Below are 24747 nucleotides of genomic sequence, written 5' to 3' on the forward strand. Positions count from 1 at the left end.
ACTAGACATCCAAACTTCTAATAAATAATATATAACCGAGAGTAGCGCGCCTGGTGCAATACGCCCCCCCCAGCCTCGTTCCACAGGCACCAGGTAGTATAAATGCAGCAGGAGCACCAGTTCAAGAACCATGGGAGGGAGACACAAAAAAAGTTTCGACTGTTGCCGTTGCTTAATTTTACTTAATTGTACTGTAATTGGAACTAATAAAATATTTTTTAATTATTTCTATTTAACATACAAGCGACATGTTTTTTGTGAAACACGGAGCTAACAGAATTTGACAATGCCTTGAGTGTCCCAATATGAATTTACAATACAAATATTTTACCAGATTTTACATACTTTCATAGAATCAACAAATAAATGATACAAAAATATATTTCACTATTGTGAACATTTTTTTAAATGTTATTATGTTGGAAACAAATGCTGAATGAAATTCGCTACAACACTAGTATTGTAATAAAAATTATTATTAACACATCTATTTTTTTAATTGAATAATTCCTTTCACTAAACGAAAGTGGATTAAAAATATTTAAATTAAGAAATAACATTATAAACATTGAACAAAACTTTAATAAGCCAGTGTAATAATTCAATAATGAAATAGTTATTCTCGCAGAATATTAGAAGATGTATTCTTCTATTATTATTCTTAGCACCAAACGAACCTATAATTAACTCTGAATCTATTTATTTGCAATATCTTTATAAAATGCCCAAGTCAGTAAACCTATCCTGATTCATAGTTGTTCTTAAATAATTTTTAATTCTCTTTAAACTGCTGAAAGATCTTTGACAACTTGCACTAGAAGATGGTACTATCATTGCAATATTACAAAGTTTATTAATTTCATGGAAGACTAAACTAAAATCTTGCAAAGTGTGATATCTGTTAAAGTGTTTATTTTTAGATTATTTGTGACTTCATATCTCTTAGTGGTAGCTGGCAATGACTTTATCTCGTTTTCATTTGAAACTACATCAGATTGGTAATGGTTAGCTAAAGAAATAAACGTTCTAAGTTTAAAAAAATGGATTAAATGTACTAAATAATGTTTTTAAATTCAGCTTTTGTTTCTGCAACCCTTTTCCAGTTCTTGTAGCTTTAGATAACAAAACTTGAACTGCTGGTTCGCCCTTGTTTGACAAAAAATCAACAAGAGAAAACGGAATACAGCATCTTTGAGAATGCTGTACTTAATCCAAGGATACATGATATAATAACTGGACTTAAACTACGAAGATCACAACCATACTGTTTTTGAGGAAAACTTGCTAAGACCGGCTGTCTTGAAAGTTCAGGTAGCGATAGAGACAAATCAATTATTTCTTTTTCTTCTATATGAAAATCTTTGACTCTTGTCCTAGTATGAAGTACCCATATTTAGATGATAATAGATATGAGAAAATAATTTATTAATATTAAGTACTTAAAAATGTACGTTTAAATCCCCGAACAACTCGGAATGTTTTCACGTTCACTATCAATAGTGTCGAATTTGATCTGATTTTTTGAAATTGTAATTATTTATATTGCTATTAAAAGTGGTTGGGCGAGACAAATTTTGGTTTTGGCAACCTCGACCACCCCTAGCGCCGCCACTGTTTGGATTATCCAGTCCTTTTTAAAATTTAGCACCGCGGTTCAATTTTAACCTGAAACGGCTTGGAGTTTTATTATAATTGCCTAGTATTTTTTAGGACTTGAGTCTAATAACGCTTTATAATTTATAGTTTAAATTCAACATTGTGATTTCTGTGGTTGTTTTTAATTAATACTTCTCTGCCTCTCTGTAACCCAGTTGTTTCCTCCACATCTATTGATGAGCTGATTTAAGTGCCGAAAAGCGTCAATTTAGATTTTTTTTGAGTGCGAAAAATAATTCCCAGCTTGCTTTCAATTAATTTATTCACCTCCACCTTAATTTTGATTTCCTCCATCTATTAACTAAATTAAGTGATTCGCCACAGGTGTCACTACTTTTAAGATCCCTCCTGGTATCAAAGAAATCCAGGTGGCTTCCTTACATTTATTGATAAATCTGTTATCAGGTGGCTGCAATTTTCTTGAACTGAAACTGAACTTTAAAACAATAGTTTCCGGATTACGTTATGATCCAATTACATTTATGAACCGGTTAGAGTTAGCCAATATTTTTACCTATTTAAACTAAACTGAACAGTTTTTTCTCTGGCGTTAGATATTCTGATGGGCACAATATTCTCGATTTTGTTTAAAGTTTTGTCATGTAGTTTCTAAGGCGCTTTACTATACCAATACATTACCTTACGCTCATTTCGCGGTTTAGCCAGAATTAATTATATTGCTTATGTTTACTGGTTCTTAGTGTTATTTTGTCGTTGGAATGACCAAACGTAAGTTTGTCGTTCCTTAGTACGATCGTTCGAATGATCAACTCGACCGCAATGTAGGCGTTAAAGATGTAGAGTTCGATTTTGTTTCAATTTACAGGAAATGCACGTGTATACAGAAATACATTTTTATTTATTTGCTTTAAATGTCCAGCTTTTTCACGTTGCCGCACAAGCCACCGAAGTGGTTCATATGACATTTCTTCATGTAATTATTCCCGAAAGTTTTGGAATTGTTTCACTTTTATGTGAGCAATAATTTATATATTATATAACTGAAAAGATAGCAGTTTGCGTTTGCTGCTTCCCACAGACGAGATGTTTCTCGATGTACTACGATAAATGCACTAGAAGACACAAGAAGAGAAACAACTTATACTGCTTTCGGCGGGATTTGAACCCGGGTTCAAATCAATTCAAAAAACATTACACAATATAGATTGCAACCAGGGTTGTAGTTTTTCTTTGATAGTATTTACGCTGCTTGCATGTGCAGATTTGTGGATTTTATAGAACAGCTTTTTACGAACTTACAGCGCACTTATTTTCGTATGCTTTAGAATTTTATTCGGATAAAACAGGTAGCTTTTTCAAGTGCCTCCATTCACTAATAACTGCGTTTTCTTATTGACTTAACGAAATAAAAGGTTCCGAATCATTCTAAGGCATCAATGGAAAAATAAAGGCAGGAAATACTGTTAAATACGGATTTTGGTTAATTCAAACCGATTGTTATCAACAGTATTAAATATGTAAAATTTTGAATTATAATTTGAATATTGTCACCAACTTAAGAACATGACTGAGTTATGAAAGAAAGGCACTTTATAGCTAGTGGCCTTTGAATTCGTAGATGATCCTCTTTTGAGACATTTAGCTGCAATTAAATTTTACTTTATTAATTATGTACACACAAAGAAAGACACTTAGAAGCAAAACCACAATTAAAAAAAGGACCCATATAGACAAAAATATATTCTTTAAAAATTCGAGTACTCGGCCTTAAGTATTTGCACTCGAAAATTTTTGACGGAAAATATTTTGCTTGGAAAGTCATCTATTCGGCATTAAAGTCTTCATAAATGTAAACTTCTTCAAGTAATATTAATTTCTCAAATATTTTTTTCCAAATGTTGCACACTGTCTGAGTTCGAACTCGTTTTACTCACTTGCTGTTGCCGTTATCCAATTTGACGATGAAATAGTTTTTACAGCTCCGTCTTTGGGCTTTTGGGGTGTTTTACAAGTTTTGAAATATTTTGAGATTTAACGAAGTTACGGGCAAAAGAGTGGAAGTATGCGCAAATGGAACAGTCGAACGGTTGCCAACATTCAGGGCACATTATCCCCCAAACAGTCGCCAAAGTTTAAAAAAACAAAATTAATTGCAAACTTTTTTTCTAATTATTGAATTTTTTTTTACATTTTGGGGTTAAAAATCTTGGCGCGCCATCAAAATTTTATCAAAAGATCGTGTTTCCAGAAATAACCAGCGCTTCAAGTCTTTAAAAATTTTAACTCCCCGCGCTGAAACGGTGACCAAAATGAACTTTGGAACTGAAACAACTTTTTACGCCAAGTAGGTATATGGGCTTTTTAAGAGTTGCTGAATTTCAGAAACATGTTGAAAACTGACCGAGTTAAAGGGTAAAGAGTGCAAGTTGGAGGGTTTTACGCTTGCCAATATTCGGAGGCCATTCCTTCCTTCCTTCCAAACTGTTTCAAATATAAATTTTCTTATAGACAGTGAATGTGTCGAGAATACACTTCCAAGTTTTTCAACCGATTGCAATTTTCCGACATGCAGTTTTTATAGAAACTCGTAGGTTTTTCACTAACATTTTCAAATCGGCCCGATATTAACAGAGTTATGTAGAAAATTTATACACGCAAAAAGCTGTTTTTCCAAAAAATCGCGACCTTAAATCCACAAAGAAAACATTGATTATTTGTCTTTAAAAATCGTCTTTTCGACCTTCAAACTTTTATGAGTTCAAGTATCTGAACCGATTTACAGTTTGCAAAATACGATTTTTAGACAAATTCACTCGCTTTAGAACGAATATATAATCCAAATCGGACCCGTCTTAAGAGAGTTACGTATTTATGCATACTGAAGGATCCGATGCCCCATTTAATTATAATAATACCAGCATAATGTTCATAATATGCGTGTCATTCGCGTTGGTATTGCCATGCAAAGCCTTTATTTTCTTAAATTGTCTATGCAATTAGAAAAATTATAATTAGACGACATAAACCCAGCACAAGGGGGGAGCGTTATAACCCCCATGAATCCGCCCTTGCCTAACAAGTAGTTTCCAACAATTCCGAGTTGTACATTTAGGCAAAACTATTATGACCGCTTTAAAGGTATAGGGCTCACATTAAAGGTATTACCTAGATAGCAGGTAGCTTTAAACGTTATCAAGCGTGGAATAGTGCTGAATACTTCGGAAATCAATTGTGAGAACACATTTTCATGGCAAGTTATACTATCAGGATTTCAGACTCTTCAGTCGATAAAAAATGGTGGTTTCGAAATAAATTTATTTAGTAAGACCCCACCTACCACTGGCTTCAAAACAATTCATTGTTTGAAAATCCCTCAGATCTATCAATTTAAAGTTAATGCTGTACGCCTTTTTTATAATAATAAATAATAAAAGAGAGTGGATAAAAATTATGTTGCCAAGTACTACTTAATTTGTTGACGAATCTGAGAGACCATCAGTCTCAGAGACGGAGGAACGTATATTTTTATATTCGGCTTTTACTGTACAGTAATAAAAACCTTTTTAAAAAGAATCGTTGTTGAACTGCGAAAAGCGTCGCCTGAGTGCAACTGGTCTCATTTAGTATATTCTATTACGGTAGATAACGCAATAACAAGTAAGAAAGAATTTAACAAATGCGGGTCACATTTTATATACTTAACGTTCTCGGGGTTTCATGTTAATGTGATCTTTGCCATGAAACCAAAAAGCGTTCTTTTGTGCGGACAGGGCAACTTATAAGTCAAAGATCAAATTGGATTCCCACTTGAACAACTAGTACTCGTTAAATTAGCACCTTTATAATGTTATACCGGGTGTCAATTTGAAAACTTCCCCGCCTTAATATCTTTCTTGCAGTTAGTTGAAAATATGAAAAATCGGAAAGGCCCGTCAATTTTATTTGTAAGGGGGACACTTTAAAAGAATGTGTGAAACTTTAATGAATTTGACACTTTAAATGAATAAACAACTTTGAAACGCGATTATTCCAAAACCCCTGAATAAAAAGCAACAAAGTAATGATTAATGTAAAGAGAAATGAACTCCCTTTAAAACGATGTACTACTTGACCCCCCTTCCCATTTAGATTCTAAGGGTGACATCTACGCGTCCTTGGGGGTTGAAACAAGGAGGCTAAAAATATTAATTTAAAGTCTCCCCCTTACAAATAAAATGAGTGGTCCTTCCGATTTTTCATATTTTCAACTGCAAGAAAGATATTAAGGTGGGAAGTTGACACCCGGCATATTAAATCGATGAGCACTTAATGATTTATTTGATTTTCGCATTTCCGCTCAAATTAATTTAATTTATCCGTCAAATGAACGTTGATACTTCGAATTGAATAATGTCTTAGTTTGGAAAAGTTCGGCACTCAAAGCCTTCAACTTTATGAATTCAATATTTTTGTTTACCTGATATCCAGGCTTGCAAACAAAAGCGTTGGTCGGATTATAGCAAAATTGTGCTTCAACGTCAATATTTCGCAGGTGTTTGTTCCTTCCATCAGACAGACACGAGGAAAGGAACTTGTCAACTTTCAGTGAAGTTGATGGAAAAATATTTGATATTTTATATTAGATATATACTTGTTTTCGCTCATCGAATATTATTAATCCTCTTCACTGAGTCTGTGAAAACTCAATTCCATTCGACTGGCATTTGAAGTGCCTATTTTCTGATAAAGCCGTTGAAAAACATTTTCTCTCAGCAAAATAATAATTTCGTTTTCAATATGACAAAGCTTTATTGGCTGAATATATTTTGAACAATAAGAAATTTGATATAGAGACACGTTTTTGCTTCAAATATTGTTCTGAAATTACCAGATAAATTACAAATAAATTAATATTTTTGGGTTATAGAAGATAGTCAACATGACGGTTTTTCACAGCAATTATAAAAATCAACAAGGAAGTGATTGGACTAGATCTGTATTCTGTTATTAACATCGCTTGTACTTTTCGCAATTTTGTTTTAACTAAACAAATTTTACATAAACGCTTCAAGTTGCTTTTGCTATCTCCCACGTCGAAATAAGTTGCCTGCTAAGATTTCCTTAGAAAGATTTTATCCCGAAAACTTTGTGATTTGCATATTAAGCTTTCGAAGAAACGTGCAATTGTGTTTCTAATTAACCAGTTCATGTACATCCGCATGATAAAATTGTAGGTCTTTATTTAAGTTTCGCGAACAAAATTCTTTTGAGAAAAAATCGGTCTTTAAATTAAAACCATAACAGGCAACAGTTATGTTGCAGTTATTAACATATATTTAGATAATCCTACATGTTTTCATCACAACTGTTGCAAATACCCAATAAACCAAATATCAAAACAGTCTATAAGGCTATAAAGTTACAGTAGTTGATTCGGGATAATAATGATTTTCTCGCACGAAATTGAATTTTCAACCAAGAAATGCATGCTGTTGTTCTAAACTTATTATTCAGAGTGAGGTGCGAACTCAACTAAAACGCGGAAATGATTCAGTTGAGAACGAAATATTATATGACTACAGATTCATCTATCACATAAGTAGCAATATTTTCGGAATTAGAGCAAAGAGCTGGTTTAAGCCTGCTTCGGTTCTTTCCTCTTAGATGCAGAAACTATTACTATTACAGGCAAGCGAGAATTGTGCTTATTCGTCAAATAAATACTTTCATACACAGATACACAGGGCTTTAAAAACCTTAATTTATTGGTGTAGTACACGAAGACTGGAACCTCGAAATCGTGAAAATGTTGCTTTAAATTGGGAAGTGAAAACAAACCCTTTAAATATATTTTTAAATATGACATGTTTGCAGACCACTTTAGGGATATGGACAATTTCGTGTACATATTTCAAGGGTGCTCTGAAGAGATATTTTCTATAATACGAAAAAATTCACTCTCTCAGTTTAATACTTGAATATTTTGTAAATTGTAGTTTCAATATTATATTTTTGAAAAATGTTTTCATAACTCTTTCCTTTGTTCTGTTTTTCAACATGAATAGTTAAAACACTAAAGAATGTTTGAGTTTAAATGATTTGACTATATTTCAAGGTTTGTTCGACTGCTTTTAATCAGTCATTTTGATTAATTATTATTAATTTTTATCAATAAATTTACTATTTTTTTGTTCAATCATGTACAGCAATTTCGGAATTTGCAACTCAATAAATTCAATATTGTCTAAAATTCAATTACGGTTGAATCAAAATCTAATATTATTTATAATAACAATTAACTACGTCGAAATTAAGATAATTAAACTGTGTAGCCAAAATTGAATTAAATTAATATTCAGTTGAAACAATTGATAGATTGCGTGTGGTAGTGTTCAGTTCGTGAATTTTCTGTAGTCCTAATCAATTATTATATGGGTTATTGTTTTTGCACATTGTCAGATACTATTGTGATGTTCAGAACTCTGGATTTTTATTCGGGTTTAGAACACTATTTATGTAACATCTGCTGTACCATATTAATGCAGTTTGAAAAGTAAAACGCACACAAATTATTCGACTTACATTATTTTAAAACTATGCCTTTCATTTTTCTTATCAGTGGAGCTAATCAGGAATATCTGTTTACGGACTTACTCTATGGCATTTTATTATAAAATAGCATAATAATTCAATTTTCGCGTATAAAATGTTAACAAAGCCACAACCATAATGAATGGATTTTTTTAAACTCATTCTCGATTTAAGATCGTTTTTTTATTGTCTAGTTTAAGCCCATTTCAATAGTTATGCAAAATTACAACCCTTAGTAGTAGAGTAGGCGATGATAGATTTTTTATTTTAAAATGTAGTTTAATCTGAAAATAACTTATCAAAATTAAAACGTGTTACAATCAATAGTTCCATATAAATTGAGTTGATAAAGTGATACTAGAATTCGATTAGAAAGAAAGAATTAGAAATTAGATTTCATTTTGCTCTCATGATGAACGTGAAATTATTATTTCGAGAACGGACGAACAGATCGACACAATCTGCACTTGCTGCCAAAGATCAAACCGAGAAAACTTCAGGGGACCGAGAAACAAGGTCAGAAGGAAACATGAAATGGTTTTAACATATTTTCCGCGCATTTCCAGGGGATCACAAATGTGTTCCAGAAAAGCAATTTCAAAGAAGTTCAATTTGGGCATTTTTCCGTGCAATTTTTAACAATGCTTGACAATCATGTTTAAAGTTCGATGAACATGACGCCCAAGCCCACTTACCAGCTATAAATAATAGGTGTACGAAAGCACACAAGTTATTTTATTTTATTTAGTCTATACAGGGTGATCTAAAATTGATCTGCGTTTCATCAGACCACTGGGGCATACGGCATAAACCTATCAAAACATTTTAAAATTAATTTATTAAAAAAATTAACCATTGAAGATGCGCTTTAAACTTTGCTATTAGGCAGAGTCCTCAAGTCCTCCAACGGTCGTGTGACAAACAGTTGATAACACTACAAACAAAACGCGGAACTTGCTTAAGCTTAGGCGTCGCTCCATTTAGGAAAATTATGATTCTATAACTGCTTCATGAAAAATCACGTCAACTGTGTACCCAATTATCGGCCAATTTCAGATTTTATTGAATTTTTTTTAGAAAACTTAGGCTCAAGATACAGCTAGAACAAAAAACAAATAAGGCGACCAGGGCATTGTGGACTTGTAAATGTACATTTGGAAAAACATGGGAAATCTCACTGAGCGTGATCTACTAGATGAACAAAGATAATCTGGAGAAAAAATTACCTTATACTAAGATACTGTCACTACGGTTTTCCAGCCGGAGATTTCAGCAATTCCAACTTGCACCCGGAAAATGGAGGACATATCCTACATAAAGAGACAAATTGCCATCGTTACCAGGGAAGCTAAGGCTTTGGCCAGAAACTCAAGCGGAGTAAGACTGAAACTATGTACAATACTTACTCCTTCAAAATCCTACTGGAATTCACTGAATATGCAGAGCTAATGAAATGAAGAAATAGAACAGTCGAACGCACTATAGAACGGAAATGACCGCAGTGGATAGGATGACTGATGGGAAGGAAGGAAGTTTTACTGGGGAAACAGCGAGGCCTCAAACGAAACAGAGTGAGAGAACAGCAACTCTGTACATCCCGTACAGGATTCATCCCGAACAGGGGCATTTCGTAAATCTCATTGACATCTCATGAACAGCTACATTCCTTTCGTTACATTAACAAACACTCCATGAAAGCTTTGTTTCAGCAGAAAAGTCAATCTAATAGAAACATTAGTATGTACTAAAATTGAAGTTATCAAACTGAGAAAATGCCCTGTTATGTTTTGTAATGTGATAAATAACTCATGTAATGCAGCGAAGGTTCTTATCTGATTAGAGTGGCGAGCTTATGATTCTATCAGTAAACTAATCTCTTTTTAAAACTGTCCGTTTGTGTCTTCTGTTACCTCATATCCTATTACCCTGGTTCGGTTTCTCAGAGGGACCAAATGTATATCTAGAGGGTCAAAGAATCTGGGTTTATTCAACCAGCTGGTGACATAACCCAAACAAACTAATTGTAAACTCGAATTGATAAACTTCTATCTATTTTCCGAATTATTGTGGAAACATTATGGAATATTTTGAACAGAAACTCACAGTGAAAACAACACTTCCTCTTATGTCAGCTTTATACAGTATTTGAGAGTTCTTCGCAGATAATTGAATAATCATCGTACCATTCACCCTAGACAAATCGCTTTAAATGTATTCAAAACCTCTATTCAGTTGGAAACCCCGAAGCTCAATTTATTTCAGACGTGGGCGCAGACCCAAGTTGTTTGTATTCTAGACTACGTCCAACAAATATTAAAGTTATTAACACGGTTTGTAACGGTAGAGAAAGATCTAATATAATTTTATGAGTTCCCGACTGACGTGGGTTTATTACGGGCTATCAGTATATTTTCCACATGGTCGTATTGAAGAGGGCCCGGAGTAATTAAAATTCACTATCGGAATAAGAAAATTATTAAATCTCAACACGAAAGGTCAAGAGCTCAAAGGTTTCTGGATGATCGAGCGATTTATTGAAACATTCGTTTTTCGCTGCTTCTTAAAGTAACACGTACGGATTGGTGCCGATGTACTGGAACAAAAGCTTGAAAATATTATGGAAATATAACGAAACGTCACCAGGAGTGTTTAATATTCATCATAAACAACCACGTCTACTGGGAAATCAGTAATTAACATGTAGTAGGCACAACTCATTTTCAATATTGATTTCCAGTTGCTCTGTGGGCTGGAATAATCGGATGAAGAATTAATTTTTTCCATACTGGGCGACCCTATGCAAGAACTAAGCCCACAATTAATAAACATTTGTTTTCGAAATGTGCACTTTTAATAACCCTAACTACATCAGATACAAACAGGTTTACCCCGCCAGTACCAAACGTTATGTCCATGTGAACCGATTTTGTAGCCGGTTATCAATGCAATTTACAGGGTGTCTGGAAAATGCATTAAGAAATTTTGAAGGGTGATTCTAGATGCTAGAAAGTCATGTATAAATATAGTCATGATAAAACTTAGTACCAATTTTCAATTTGATCTGCGAAGAAATGTGCAGAATAGGTAAAAAAATTAAATTTGATAATGTGTAACTCAAAAAAGATTCTGATTTCGAATTTTTGATACATGACCTACTACTATTATTTTAGCATGTAGAATCACCCTTAACAATTTCCTAACGCATTTTCCGAATACCCTGTATTGCAGTAAAATGACGTCCATAAGCGACGTATATTTTCGTTACAAAACATTGACTAATAATTTCTCCAATAAAATAAATAAAAAAAAAACAAAATTAATGTTTTTCAAAGCACACATTTATTAGACACACTGCACAACAGATTTTTACCGAAGTACACAATAAACCACAATTTAAATAAATAAATACATACATAAAAATGGAGCTAATGAAAACAAAAAAATAATGTAAAATTTCAGGACAGTTTTCATTTAGACTCACAAGATTTCGAGTTGTTGAAGACTTAAGTGAGAATAAGAATTAGCCATGAGGAAATACTATAATGTGGCATAAATAGGTATTGCTGCGGCGAGCTCGAAAAAACAAGCTGCAGCGACGACGCTGCCATCGAGATGATTTCTGAAAGTTCGAGACAACTTGTCGGATTTGGAATAGATAATGTTCCGTAATTGAACCAGAATATTCGAGTATTGCCAAACTGCCATATAAAACAATCGCGCCGCGCCCTATTTAGTTAGTGATCGAGCGATTGAATCAACGTGCGATTATAGTTGATTATAATTCGGGATGTGTTTATTAAGTTGTGTTTTCAAACAGAGCGAGTTTCTAGAAACTTTTGAACCCCAAAAATATAACCATGTGAAGTTTATGCCGCACAATGTTTGATTGTGTCGATGAGTTCACTATTTTTATTGATATTATGTATTAAAATATGTATACATAAGTATACACATAGAAATGACAAAATAAATATAAGAATAGCCTAAAGAAAAATCACAAAGAAGCTGTAATTGAAGGTTGCAAATACGAATTGATTTAAGCTAAAACTTAATAAAAGTTAAGGAAAAGGAAAGTTAAGAGCAAAATTAATCATTGACAACTCACCTAAGTATAAGGAAACGACTGCAAAACATTTGCAAGCAAAATAATACACATATGATATAATTAATTAAACTCATGTCTTTTCGTTACTGGATCCTTGAATAAAATGTTAAAAATAACATAATTGTTTAAACATTATTACAAATGTTTATAAGAAATATACAACCATGAAATGTTATCTAAGCAGACAAAAATGGATTCAGCCCTCATCAGAATCTGTAGCAGTAAAATAGATATTTTATTTGTTTAAATCGATACGAAGATGGTACTACCTGTTCCAAGCCCATGTTCCTCTGTGCATTTTATACTAATTACGTTTGAAAAAGTTTCGAATTGTTGCTCAGTGAATTGACAGTCAACCAAAGTTCTTCAGTCTGAAAGCGCATGAAATTGATTTATTGCATTTATTAGAAAGAGCTGTTTTTGATATTTGATTTCATTGAATAGATGCAAAGAATTTAATCAAATTATCTGCCTTCTACTAATACTTTTATACAATTTTCCTCTAATTTTAACGTTCGTTAGAGCACAAAAAGCATAATGTTTATTTCGTCAAATTCTTCCCGTCTATAGAACTTTAGATGTGTTAATTTCCTAATTTTAAGGGTGAAATACTAGGATCAAAAATTATTGTTCTTCGTTCAGGAAGTAATTGTGAATCGGTCTTGTAATATATCAACAAAATATTCGATTACTTCTTATCCAGACAGTAGCTTCTTCTAACAGTCTCTTCAGTAGGTACTATATCCATTAATGTATGTTTTGTTGGTAATTACGTTCCATCTAAACATAAAACTAAACTGAAAAAAAAATTAAAAACTCCCCAATTCCCGATTCCCTCCGGAAACCTTTGAATTTTTCAGCAAATATTTTGACTTAAAAGTGGATTTATAAATATAAACAGGAACTCCGACCTCTACAGACCCTTAGTCAGGCGAGCTTTTACCCATAAGATGTGTAATGGAGATATCGAGTTGCAACTCGTTTAAAAGCCTTTTCGCATCGATTATATCAGGCCTTTTGCATCAGCGCTTTTGTATCAGCAGATTTCCAACAACTGAACTTCGAAGCTCTATTTTTTAAATTAAACTGGCACAAACAAAAATCTGGATACTGAGAGTTTCTTTAATTGAGTAAGATTCTTACATAGTGATTTTTATTATTTGGATCCAGAAAGCATTACGGAGCAATTTGTAATGGCGAAGAATTGTTGACATAGCAGCTTCTAATGAAATGAAACATTCCCAATATGTTGAGGGGTTTTCATCAAACAGGGATTACTTTGCAAGTAAGAGTCATCCAGTTATAAACAACATAAGTACTATGCACAATAGTGTTACATAAAATCAATGCGAAAATCCTATGTACAAGCAGTTTAGATTCTGGAAAAGGTTGGAATTATGACATTATTTAGTTATTAAATATGATGGCGTTTGATTCTGCAAACAGGCATGTCAATTGAAATTTTACACTTTTTCGGTAACTTTTCGCGACTAAAGAAATAAAGTGTTGAGTTTCATGTACAAATATTTGAGTATGCTTCTGCTGGACATTGAAGCCCCTAAATGTATTAGGACTTCCATTGTTAAGCATTTATGCTCGCGATCTTTCAGAACATGGGTCGTTTTATTCCATTAATCTATATGCAGAAGACACACAATCCGTCGGCATTTGCTCTGCAGAATGCTCCTGCATTCTGTACGACCCAAATGATGATTTAAGCTTCATAATTGCATGGGCGGATTTTAAACCCCAATTCAAGGCATGTATATCATATGACATATATACAGGGTGTCGCTAAGGGGTGCGAAATAAATAATGCCTCAAATTCACAAAGCTAAAATATGCGGATTTTTCGTCAGTCCAGAAGTGAATGTTTTCGGGTCCGCAAAGGGTCAAACGTTCAATTTGACTAGACTAATACTTCATACTTGCCATACATATCCTCTTTAAAAGCTGATCGTATCGCCACAGTTGCGGATAGGAGTGATTTTTTTCGATGAAAAATTGAAATCTGCATTCATTTTTATTTGTAGTTGTTGTATCTATTGGAAATGATTTTGCCGATGGCGATTTGCTCAATTTACCAACATTAATAGTCAATTTATTATTATTTTAAATACCTAATAGTTGACCTAAAAACTTTGCATGTAGGTATTTCTTCAGCCAGATTCTGGAAATAGTGGCATTTTCACTTTCGGTGAATTCGATAGAAATAATTGGTGACAATAATGGCTCATCTTAGTACGAGACCGGTAGTCGCATTTAAATTCAAGTTGCGGAATTGATTTTCAACTGAACCTCATAAAGTATTGCATAGTTCTGAGCAACATAGAGCTTATAGAGCTTTACCGAACAACAAATTGTAAGTTTTAATATTGTAAAAAATGAGCAATATTCCTTTCCATCGGCATTTTGACTAACAAATGCAAGTTTACCATGTGAATTCAAATTAACCAAAATTATTCAGTGCAAATTATGCAGTTTCTAAACGCTGAATATTGAAAAACGTAATCTAATGACTGATGGATAGTCATCAATATATTCGCGAAATCTTAGATCAGATGGGAGGAACCTCCAGTTGGAAAGTTTTGAATCGCTGCTGAAGATGAAAATACAGCATTCAGATTATTGCTTCAGAGAAACAGACTATGTCTTTTCAACCTTGTAATGAATTAAGAAATTAATAGAATATTTTTTCTATCAGTTTATAGATACAGTAACAACAACGAAACAATTTTTCAAAGAATCTTCCTTCCTCTTCTGCGTAAAATAAAAAAAAAAGAACGAGGAGTTAAAAAGATGTGGTTGAAGGTGATACCAAACTGAAATATATGTGCTGTAGCAGATTACTTCCAAGACATAGTAAAAATGGACACAATTTAACATAACATAAATACTTAGTAATATTAGCACAAGAGAGAGAACATTGCGACATTAGGTAATACTGCCGATTATTTCCTTTCTTATATTGAAACTTGGAAACACACTAAACAGAAGGACATATGTATTCAATTTGCCCCCGAGTGCCATAATGAATAATCCAGTATTAGATTGGAAGCAGCAAATTGACAATATTGGAAAGTAGGCATGCAGAAGTACGGTCAATGCAATGGGAAAGAATGATACGGAACATAGTTTGCAATATGTTCTTCTTTACAAGCTCATCTGATCAAGAAACTCGCAAGATGACCGACCAAGTTCGAAAAAATTAAAAACGCACGAAGAGGGAAGAAGGAAAATGAGAGATATACTGAGCTGCTTTCATCAACCAAAATAGCGATGAAGTCGGCAATAGCAACGTAGAGATTCCCAATATCTGGAAGCCATTACTCTCCCAATCCCAGGGCCTGAAGCTTCGTGGATGAGTGATTACATCCCGGTCACACCCCACAGGTTACATCCAAGGGATATATAATAGAGTAGGTTGGGGATTTTTATCATTACTCACCTGAAACAGGTTCAAGACATTTCCTAACAAAACGTTGTGACTAATCACGTTACAAACATATTTTTTAAGACAATGGAAGTTCTCAAATTATTTAAGATGGCCCTTTCACTTCGTTATTGCCTTACTGGGAATTGTTCCAATTTCCTTCTACTCTTTTATTAACGGAAACCAGAAATCTGTTGTGAACAAAAGACGGTGATATTAATGAGTTCAAGGGGTCCATTACGGCTGCCTATCGATTGTTCGCAGATGAAGTAATTCTAAATGCATGAACATTAATTTTTTTAAACTCATTATATCGTTAGCAGCTTGATGAACGGTTCTCGTATTTAATTAGGCAAATAACAATATTTATAAAATGAACGAAATAAAAGTTTCCCAGCCTGATATAGCTGTAAGCGACGAAATCAATTTCAAAGAAGGCGGAACTTCAATTCTTTCTGTTCCCTTTCACACGCTAGAGAAAAAGTTTTTTAAATTTAACTGACCAATGGTCCGCAGGTAGGCGGCTTCAGAACAGATGCATCAAATATTTCCCCTCTAAAACTATCAGTTTCCTTGGCAATTCCAAACTCCAAGACGCTGGCGGTGGAATTTATCAATTTGTTGCGAGATGGAGACATGAACACAATTTTCTCACTTCTTTACCCAGACCTCGTCCACTATAAAATAACGGCGCCAATGCAGCTGGGAATCGATCCATGGAGTCTTGAACTTTTTAAAAGTATCCGGGGAGCAATAATAATAATTGTCCTTTAAAACACTCCGAATATTTCTGTCGATACAAAGTTTGTGCTTTTTTGAATAGAAATGATTCTTTGCTGAAGTGTTTTAAAATAAAAAAAATACATTTATGATATGAGGCCTTACAAAAATGGACCCCTGCGCTAAGAAACCAGAAACCAAAATGACAAAAGGACAGAAAAAATATTTACGAGGATCTCAATATTATTGCATGAATGCAATAAAATTATCTAATCAGGCACGATACCATAGGATAATGTCCAGATTTACAGGGCGTCATTCGGTTTATAATCTAATTGGGCAGGTAGCAGGTTTATGGGAATGCTAATAATCCCAACGAATGTAGCTGATTGTGCAAATTCCCTATTTACCATAATTTGAAATTATCGAGAACTCCGTTCCATATCCTTAATAATAAAATAGCATTTATTTTATAGCCTGATTTTTCACGAAAACGATGACCATTGTCAGATGTTCAATATGGTTTGGAAACTTTGCACTTTAATAATGTCTAAATGTACCAAACGTTCCACTTAGAGAAGTTGATAACCGAGCAACTTTATGGGCACGAAACGCTAGTTCTGGGTTTATGAGTAGCGCATATTATTTTTGGAGTATAAATTCCACTAGAATTAGTATTGACTAAGTTTCAATATTTTCTTTTATTCGATTTTGGAACGTAAAACAGCCGACATTTTCATTTTGATAATGGAAAATAATTCGTTTTTTAGAAACATTTGAATTTCCAGCTGATTTGTCTTTTGGAAAAACCCCTAAGAGACACTAGTGAAATGGAGTGAAGCATTATGTAAATACACACATTTACTTTTCGTACTATTGGAAGAAAATTTTCAATTAGAGAGAAGCAAGTAAATGTAATAAAAGTTGAGCTCAAGAAATTCAAATAATTTAAAAGTGAACTTTCAAATTTTAATGAATAGACAATTTGAGTGGTTTCCAACATTTAACTAGATTTATAACTTTACACATAAGTCGATTTGAGCGGAACTCATCACACGTAATGTAGAAACAGCGTACATAACTTTTTTGAATAGTTTTGCCAAAAATTTCATTTATTAATATTATTGTAGCTTTAATAGATTTATATTCCAGCTATGAATTTCGGTTTAATAAAATGCATATTTTTACTTACTGCCTTACGAAAGAAACATTTTCATTGTAAGATATTCCTGGAATTTGTAAAATTCCAACAGATTTGGCAATCCCGCGAAGCATCCAGAATCTAGGTTAGCAGCTACAACAGGCTCTAAAAGCCTATGACAGGGCGGGGTGCGACAAAGCGTAATGCTAGTTTGAATCGATATCCCAAATGTACGGTTTACCCTCAGCTGGCTATATAAAGTTTAGGAAAATCGACAATAGAGGGCATAAATTCCATGTTTTTATTTGGTTCCAACCTGAATTTTAAGTGTATGTATATGATAAATGTAGATAGAGACTAGAAATGTGAGGACGTTGAAAGTTTTTCCGACCATAATGACTTCTCAGGAAAAACATGAACACAGGGGGTTATAATCAAATGACCAACATCACAATTAACATATATAAATTTAATTTGAAGGGACAACCATCGCTCAAATATTTGCTCTGTGGTAAACACATTTATCCTAATACACCAAACGGAATCGATAAATTAACCACCAACATATGTGCGTTAAAAATTATGCAAAATATGTTATTCTGAGTTTCTCCAAATTAAAGTAACTTAATCCACTGGGTGTTTTGCAACCCTTGGCTGCATTAGAATTGCATGAACAAACACTAATATTGGCGGACACCTAGGACACGACACAGTAAGGTACTTGATGTTATAGCTGCAGCTATCGCATGCAATTTTTAAAGAAGTGTGTATCATATCCCAAAAGTTACCTCAAGTGGATTTTTCCACAGTTCCCAAGTGCCGTTTACTAATAACATTTATATTTATTATGACCATTGGAACGTAAAAAATGTCAGGTTAAATCCCTAAGAGTTACAATGACTCCTTTTTTATCTGTGAAACCCAGGGTTAGCGGAAATCCATGAGAGGGCGCGGGAATGTCAAAATTGGCGGGCACTTGAAATTAAATCTTTCTAATAAAGCAAAAAAGTACCTCTAGGCACAATTATACATCGCTGTTTGTCCATGGTGGGAGAACAGTGGCCGTCGACGATGGAGGGTAGTTTCTCACCGTTGCAGGGACTCGATTCCGTAGGTTCCGATCTTTCATCTCCAATTTTGGACATTGCAACCCCGACCGCACCGGAAGGAGGTTAGGGATGCTCGCGATGTTTCACCGCCCTATCTGGACCAGCAGTCTGGCGAGGGGCGGACTGTAAACTGAACTCATGATGCCAGAGAGGAGATGAAATCTGCGAGATTTCATACTGCGCAACTTCCAAAATATATCTCCCTTGCTGGTCCAGAATATATAGCTCCCATATCCATTAAGCTGCAATATTTTCTCTTGAGCTAAATATTTCAACAAATCATGACCTACTAATAAGTTCTCCCAGTAACTCCAAAACAGTAATCACATAGTGCTTTTAAAACGCATTCGCTTCATTGCTAGACTCAAAAATTCTCCTCATCTGTAAATCGGTTCGCTGTAGATAATTTATACTTTAACGTGGAAACCGATCTTGACAATTTGATACAGCGTGTCAAATTTAATGTTCAGGTAATCACAACCACCCTGAACAAAAAATCCACTCGTCACTGTGAAAAACTGACGAAATCCTCAATTTCCAAATAATATTTATTCATGTATCGAAAATTGCCTTGCCGATATTTTTTCGGAGTTCTACATAAGCTAGTCACCAATTCGAATAACATTCACAATACTCGCTGATTACACATACGAATAAATAGGGAAAAATCAGACAATTTTGGTTTACCACAGGGGAGCGGCTTAAGATCTTTTGATAAGTCATAGCTAAATAAAGAATTCTAAACAGTTCGCTGATGAGACAAGTGTGTAGAGCTTCTTCAAATTGTCAATGAAAATTTATGTCACCTTTATTATTGCAAAAGGATAGTTGACGTGCTAAATTAGAATAGCATTTTAAGTGCGATAGAAAACAAAATAAAATAAAATTTCAGAATAACATGACTTGAAGAACCACATCTAGAAATAAAAGGAAAATTGATTTGCATATTTTGTGGGCTTCCAGAACGAAAACCCTTAAATAACTAATTTGCCTTAACTTTTTAAACTCGTTCCACTTTTCCTTTTAATCTCCGTACGGCATAAATTTTGCTGTTTTTATATAGAGTTGCTAAACATTTATTTTCCTAACTGAATTTCAAATCAAGTCAGAAATAAGGTAATTAAAAACGAGCAAAGGTAACTGGACATCGTAAAACGCCAAATTATGAAAATATTTTCAGCGACTCGTTTATTTAATTTTATTCCAGTGGCCCAAGGCTTAATAAATAAATAAAAAATAAATTCACTGTATACTGCAAATGAAATCAGAAATAAGGTAATTTGAAACTAGCAAAGGTAACTGTACATCGTGTAACGCCAAATTATGAAAATATTTTCAACGATTTGTTTATTTATTTTATTCCAACGGCCCATAGTTTAATAAATAAGAAAAAAGAGTTTGTTGATGATGTCTAATAACAATTGATATAATGTTAATATGCCGTGAGGGTTTGAAGTAGGCCTGGGTAACACTGCGTCTTTAGACACTTTTGTGTTGATGCAGCTCTGTGTGTCCGTGTGCCCCAACACCTCGCCTCCTACGCCGTGACACTTTGCACAACAATTAACATTTAAGCGCATTCAAGATGAGCTACTTCGGGTTGAAAGTTCGTGATGGCCACGCGCAGTTACCATATGATGTTATTATAAAGCCGCGCCAGAGATTAAGGAATTTCGAAGCCACCGAGAGAGTCCCACTTTCTATCTTATTTTCAAACTCTCATTATTACATGTTAGATACAGTGTCTCTACTTAAGTTCGCATCATAGGGAAAAGTTTTTATGATTAATTTTAAGAAATAAGTTATTCTTAAGAAAAAGTTCTGCTTGGAGCCAAAACCTAAAACGCAGCCATCAGATTTTGTTTCAGTCGTCAACAATAGCTACTTAGCAAAATTGTTTCTAATATTGCTGAGAATATCAGAGTATAGTTGCCTTTAGAGTACATTTTCAGAGAAAACTATGAAAAGTTTTGGGTTAGTTTGGGTTAGTTTTCTCCCAATACATAAAAAGTGTCGCGCACTGCATCGCTGTATCGGCACGGCAAGCCGTATCGGCATCGCTGTGTAAACATCAGAAAAGCAACTGTGTTACTTAGGAGTGAAAAAAGTTGTCAACATTTAACGAACCTTACAACAACATAGGGCGGTCTTTTAAAACTGAGTCAGCAGTTGGAGCCTACAAAAAACTTGCAACTTGTACAGCAATAAGTATTCAAATTCCGTAATCTAACGTTCGAATAAAATTAATTATATTATTAAAATTTGCACGTATTAAAGAATGGAACGTGGCAAAATATATAGGGGAATTTAACAGGATTTTCACAGATCTCAGCAAGTAGTGCCAAGTCGATGAGAGTTGACGTATGCAGTTGTGAAATACTCTATTGGTGCTTTATATTTCGATATGTTTTTTGGCTATTTTGTTGCTATATTTGCTTAAGTTAGAGGGATATTGCTACATTTATTTGCGAAACAAATATAGAGCTAATAGGGTCGAAACTGATCCTGGGGGTGCCTGAGCCTTAGCGCACCTCGCGATCACACTTTGATGATTCATAATATATTTCATAATATACTGCTTTAAAAGCTTTACAAAACAGCAGGATCAAATATTCTCTATAAAAATACTGAAATGATTTCTGACCATTGGATTGAGATCAAGATCTAGTTTACACGTTTCAAAATGTGTCATACCTTAGCTACAACACTGGCAACACTTAGCCTGAAGAAAAACTGACTAGTTAATAAGCATTCTAAGGACAATCTGTTTTTAGACAAAGCAACTATAACTAAGTGTATTCTATGAGTAGTCTAATTGCGGTTTAGACAGAAGTTTTATTTATTGCCTTTGAAATTTCTATTTAAATAACCCAATATATAATGTCTGAATTGCTGAAAAAGTAATTGTTGAATCACTGTCAATGACCTTACGATTAAGATACAAAATAATACAACATTTTGTAGTAGAAAAAATAATTTTCCAAATCTAAAACCATTCCTTGAAAAAGCGTTAACAAGTTTAAAATATTATAAAATATTGCGGACAGTGGACCTAAACATAATTCGCCGAATAAGCAGAAAATCTCCCAACAGAGACCATCGTAAAATGATATGACACGTGCCTATAATTTTTTTGTAGCTCCCGCTTAACAAGGATATGGATCCCTCAAGACGGTCACGAAAATTGGTTTTTCTTGAACAACTTTTAAGCTATTGGGGTAGATAATTTTTTTCTATAACGATTTATAATTATAGGGCCCCTAATATGATATATTTAAACAAGTGGACTGACAATATGTTTAAAAAATGCAATACACCTATTTAAAACGCTAAACACAATTGTTAAATTAATTGTAATTTGATCACATACTGATCGCCCCAGAACATTTGAAGAACCGCAGATTTAGATTGAATAAGATACAATATTCGCCATTATATACATGAAAATAAAAAATTGAATAAAATGAGATACACATAAATTATTAGTTATAGAGTTATTTAATGTGTCTAAATAGAACCAATGTTTGCTCATTTTGAATTACATTTATCAAACTGGAAAATCAATTAATGCCACTCTGTGTTTCTAGGAAAATTTGATAACGAATCGCGTTTTCGGTGAATGAAAGACGAAAATTAATTATACTGCTAAAATTAAGATGGATTTCATTTCAAGTAAAATGATAATCTGAAAACATACTACAATTGCATTTTTCAAGTTGGCTTCGGCTTGAATACTTCATCAAAGCTCTTCTTTTTCCGGACATCTAATTAGCAGGATCAAGGTACGACTACACTGATTAGTATCAGGTTGACAAGATGTTTATTTGTATCCTTTTTTACCTTTCAAGAGCGCTGCGCAATATCCTTAAGTTTTAATTTTAATTGCTGCTATAAGTCTGAGATATGCCAATAAATATAAAATTGGCTTTAATGCTTAATAAATATTTATTTAATTTATGCAAAATTTAACAAACGTTTGTTGATTTTATTGGATTTTTGTGTCATTAAACTTGTTCATAATTGTGGAAAATAAAGTGACATTTTATTTCTCATCTATTCAAGTCTATACATTAAATTCTATACCAAATTGGCTCGTTTTTACAATAGTAATAAAGTATGAATATGAATGCGATTTGTAGTAATTTCGACACTACAACAAGCGATGAAAAGTGGTGTGCATGTGAGTGGTGATCATTACTTTTAGACTAAAAGTTCATTTGTTTTCCCAGGTGCTTAACTAAATTTATTGCGAATTTATCATTTTAAAGCCCTTGAAAATGTTTATTTTGGGATGCAAGTTAGTTTCAGCTTCAATTTCAACCTTATATGCAAATCACAAAGGTAAAAAACATGACCCTTGGAGTCGTTATAAAATACTATGTTAAGATCAGATCAAGACATTCTCAACAAGTGTAGAAAATTACATAACACATTAAACATCTGAAAGAGACAAATACTGAACTGAAAGATAAAAGAGTTTTTCGCGTGGTACTCCGTAGCTATTACCCAACCCCGAATGAAATCGATATCGAGGAACAACTTCAACAGCTTAGTTAGAACTAAATTTATCGGTAATGTAACAACCCTAATGCAGCCTTATTATGAGGCTACTACCGTTTGGATAATCTAACTAGAGTGGATCTCCCGTGCTTGAGGGAATTCAGAAGATAAACAAATAGCTTCAAGAGCAATGAACAAACTTCTTCTCATTATGCCTTATCCTCAGTGGACTGAGTGCCTTATCCTCATCTAATTTCATTTGCTGCACCCCGAAATATCGAATCTACTGGATGAGCTCTAGAAGACTTCCTTTGTGCATAGTCAAAGTTAACAAATGTGTTTGTATGTTTAGAAATTGAACATACATCTAGTGGTTCAAAATTGTCGAATAATATTTGATTAACTAAATCTGCTTTCACAGGCAATTTTATTATATTAGTATAGTGAAAGTGTAAACTTCCTATGACCGGAACACCGGGCTAATCTGCTGGTTGTCCAACGCAAGGCATGATTGCCTATTATAAATTAATTTGAATTCTATCTTTAGCTGAAACCCAATTTTTTGCCACCTATGATTAAATGATCTTTAATGAAAACAAATTTATAAAAGTGCAGTTAAATCTGATTTTTTGACAGAACTGTACTAAAAAGATGTTGCCTTATGTAAAACTATAGGAAAATCTCCAGAAAATACAACATGCATACATATTAACACAGTTTTGAACTTCGTTTTCGAAGAGACGGTATTTCGTTCAACACATCCACCCATGAATAGTAAAATTTAAGTTTTATATTTTTACTTCTGCTTTAACGATTGGGAGCTCAGGGCTCAAGCTGTCTGTAACTTGTACTTTAATTAGTCGCTCAAGATTACTCACTCCTTGCGCTATTTAATAATTTATATAACGCTAAAATTCAATTCCTGAAAATTTTATGGGGATTCGAATACTCCAGCAATATTAAGGTGTTAGAATTTTCAATTACCCACTACGGCATTACGAGATTAAGGGCACTATTGCACTTCGCCTTGAGAGAATATTGGTAACAGTCTGCTAACAACAGTCTAAATAGTCAAGTCCGAAGATTGCCTGCCTCTATTCAATGTCTAAATTGGAAATAAATGTTTGATAAAGGTTGTCGAATCCAACAAAGGCCAAAAGATGGCCTTTGTGTCCCGATTAAACGGCTACTAACTTATTAAATTATGCACAGCATTTTGAATGTGATATTTTCCTTGCCATAATTAATTTATCGATCAAACGACAATCACGATAATCAAGGCCCTGTTCAGTTGATTCAGTAATTAGCATGTTTACTTATAGCAATCAAATAATCTGTGCGAAGATGTAAACGTAGATTTATTGGATTTAGTGGGTTTCGTCCAAATAATAAAGAACCTTTTGAAAATGTCTGATGTGGAAATGAACCAGATGTCGATATATTTGCTTAAATGCGAACTGGCAACATGAACTAGAAATGAAAGAAATCTGTATATGAAAAATGTGATTTTGAGTCAAATCAATCTAATGTGCATTAACGTACATACTTTTGC

At 33.6% G+C, this 24747-nt stretch overlaps 1 protein-coding gene across 3 annotated transcripts in view; it reads right to left on the reverse strand.

Annotated features, from left to right (window-relative positions):
• LOC109537955 (solute carrier family 12 member 6) overlaps positions 1–24747 on the reverse strand; it is a 98466-nt gene that overhangs the window by 23146 nt on the left and 50573 nt on the right. Inside the window, exon 1 of one of the 3 annotated variants that reach the window (XM_019904954.2) lies at positions 18599–18834. The exons of the other annotated variants lie outside the window; for them this stretch is intronic. Coding sequence (XP_019760513.2) covers positions 18599–18731 — 133 coding nt within the window. The 5' untranslated portion in view covers positions 18732–18834. Of the gene's footprint in view, positions 1–18598; positions 18835–24747 lie in introns of those variants that run through there. 3 annotated transcript variants of the gene reach the window in all.

Source organism: Dendroctonus ponderosae, unplaced genomic scaffold, assembly GCF_020466585.1.
Source record: "Dendroctonus ponderosae isolate FM_Combo_2020 unplaced genomic scaffold, Dpon_F_20191213v2 Dpon_F_20191213_1, whole genome shotgun sequence".
NCBI lineage: Eukaryota > Metazoa > Arthropoda > Insecta > Coleoptera > Curculionidae > Dendroctonus > Dendroctonus ponderosae.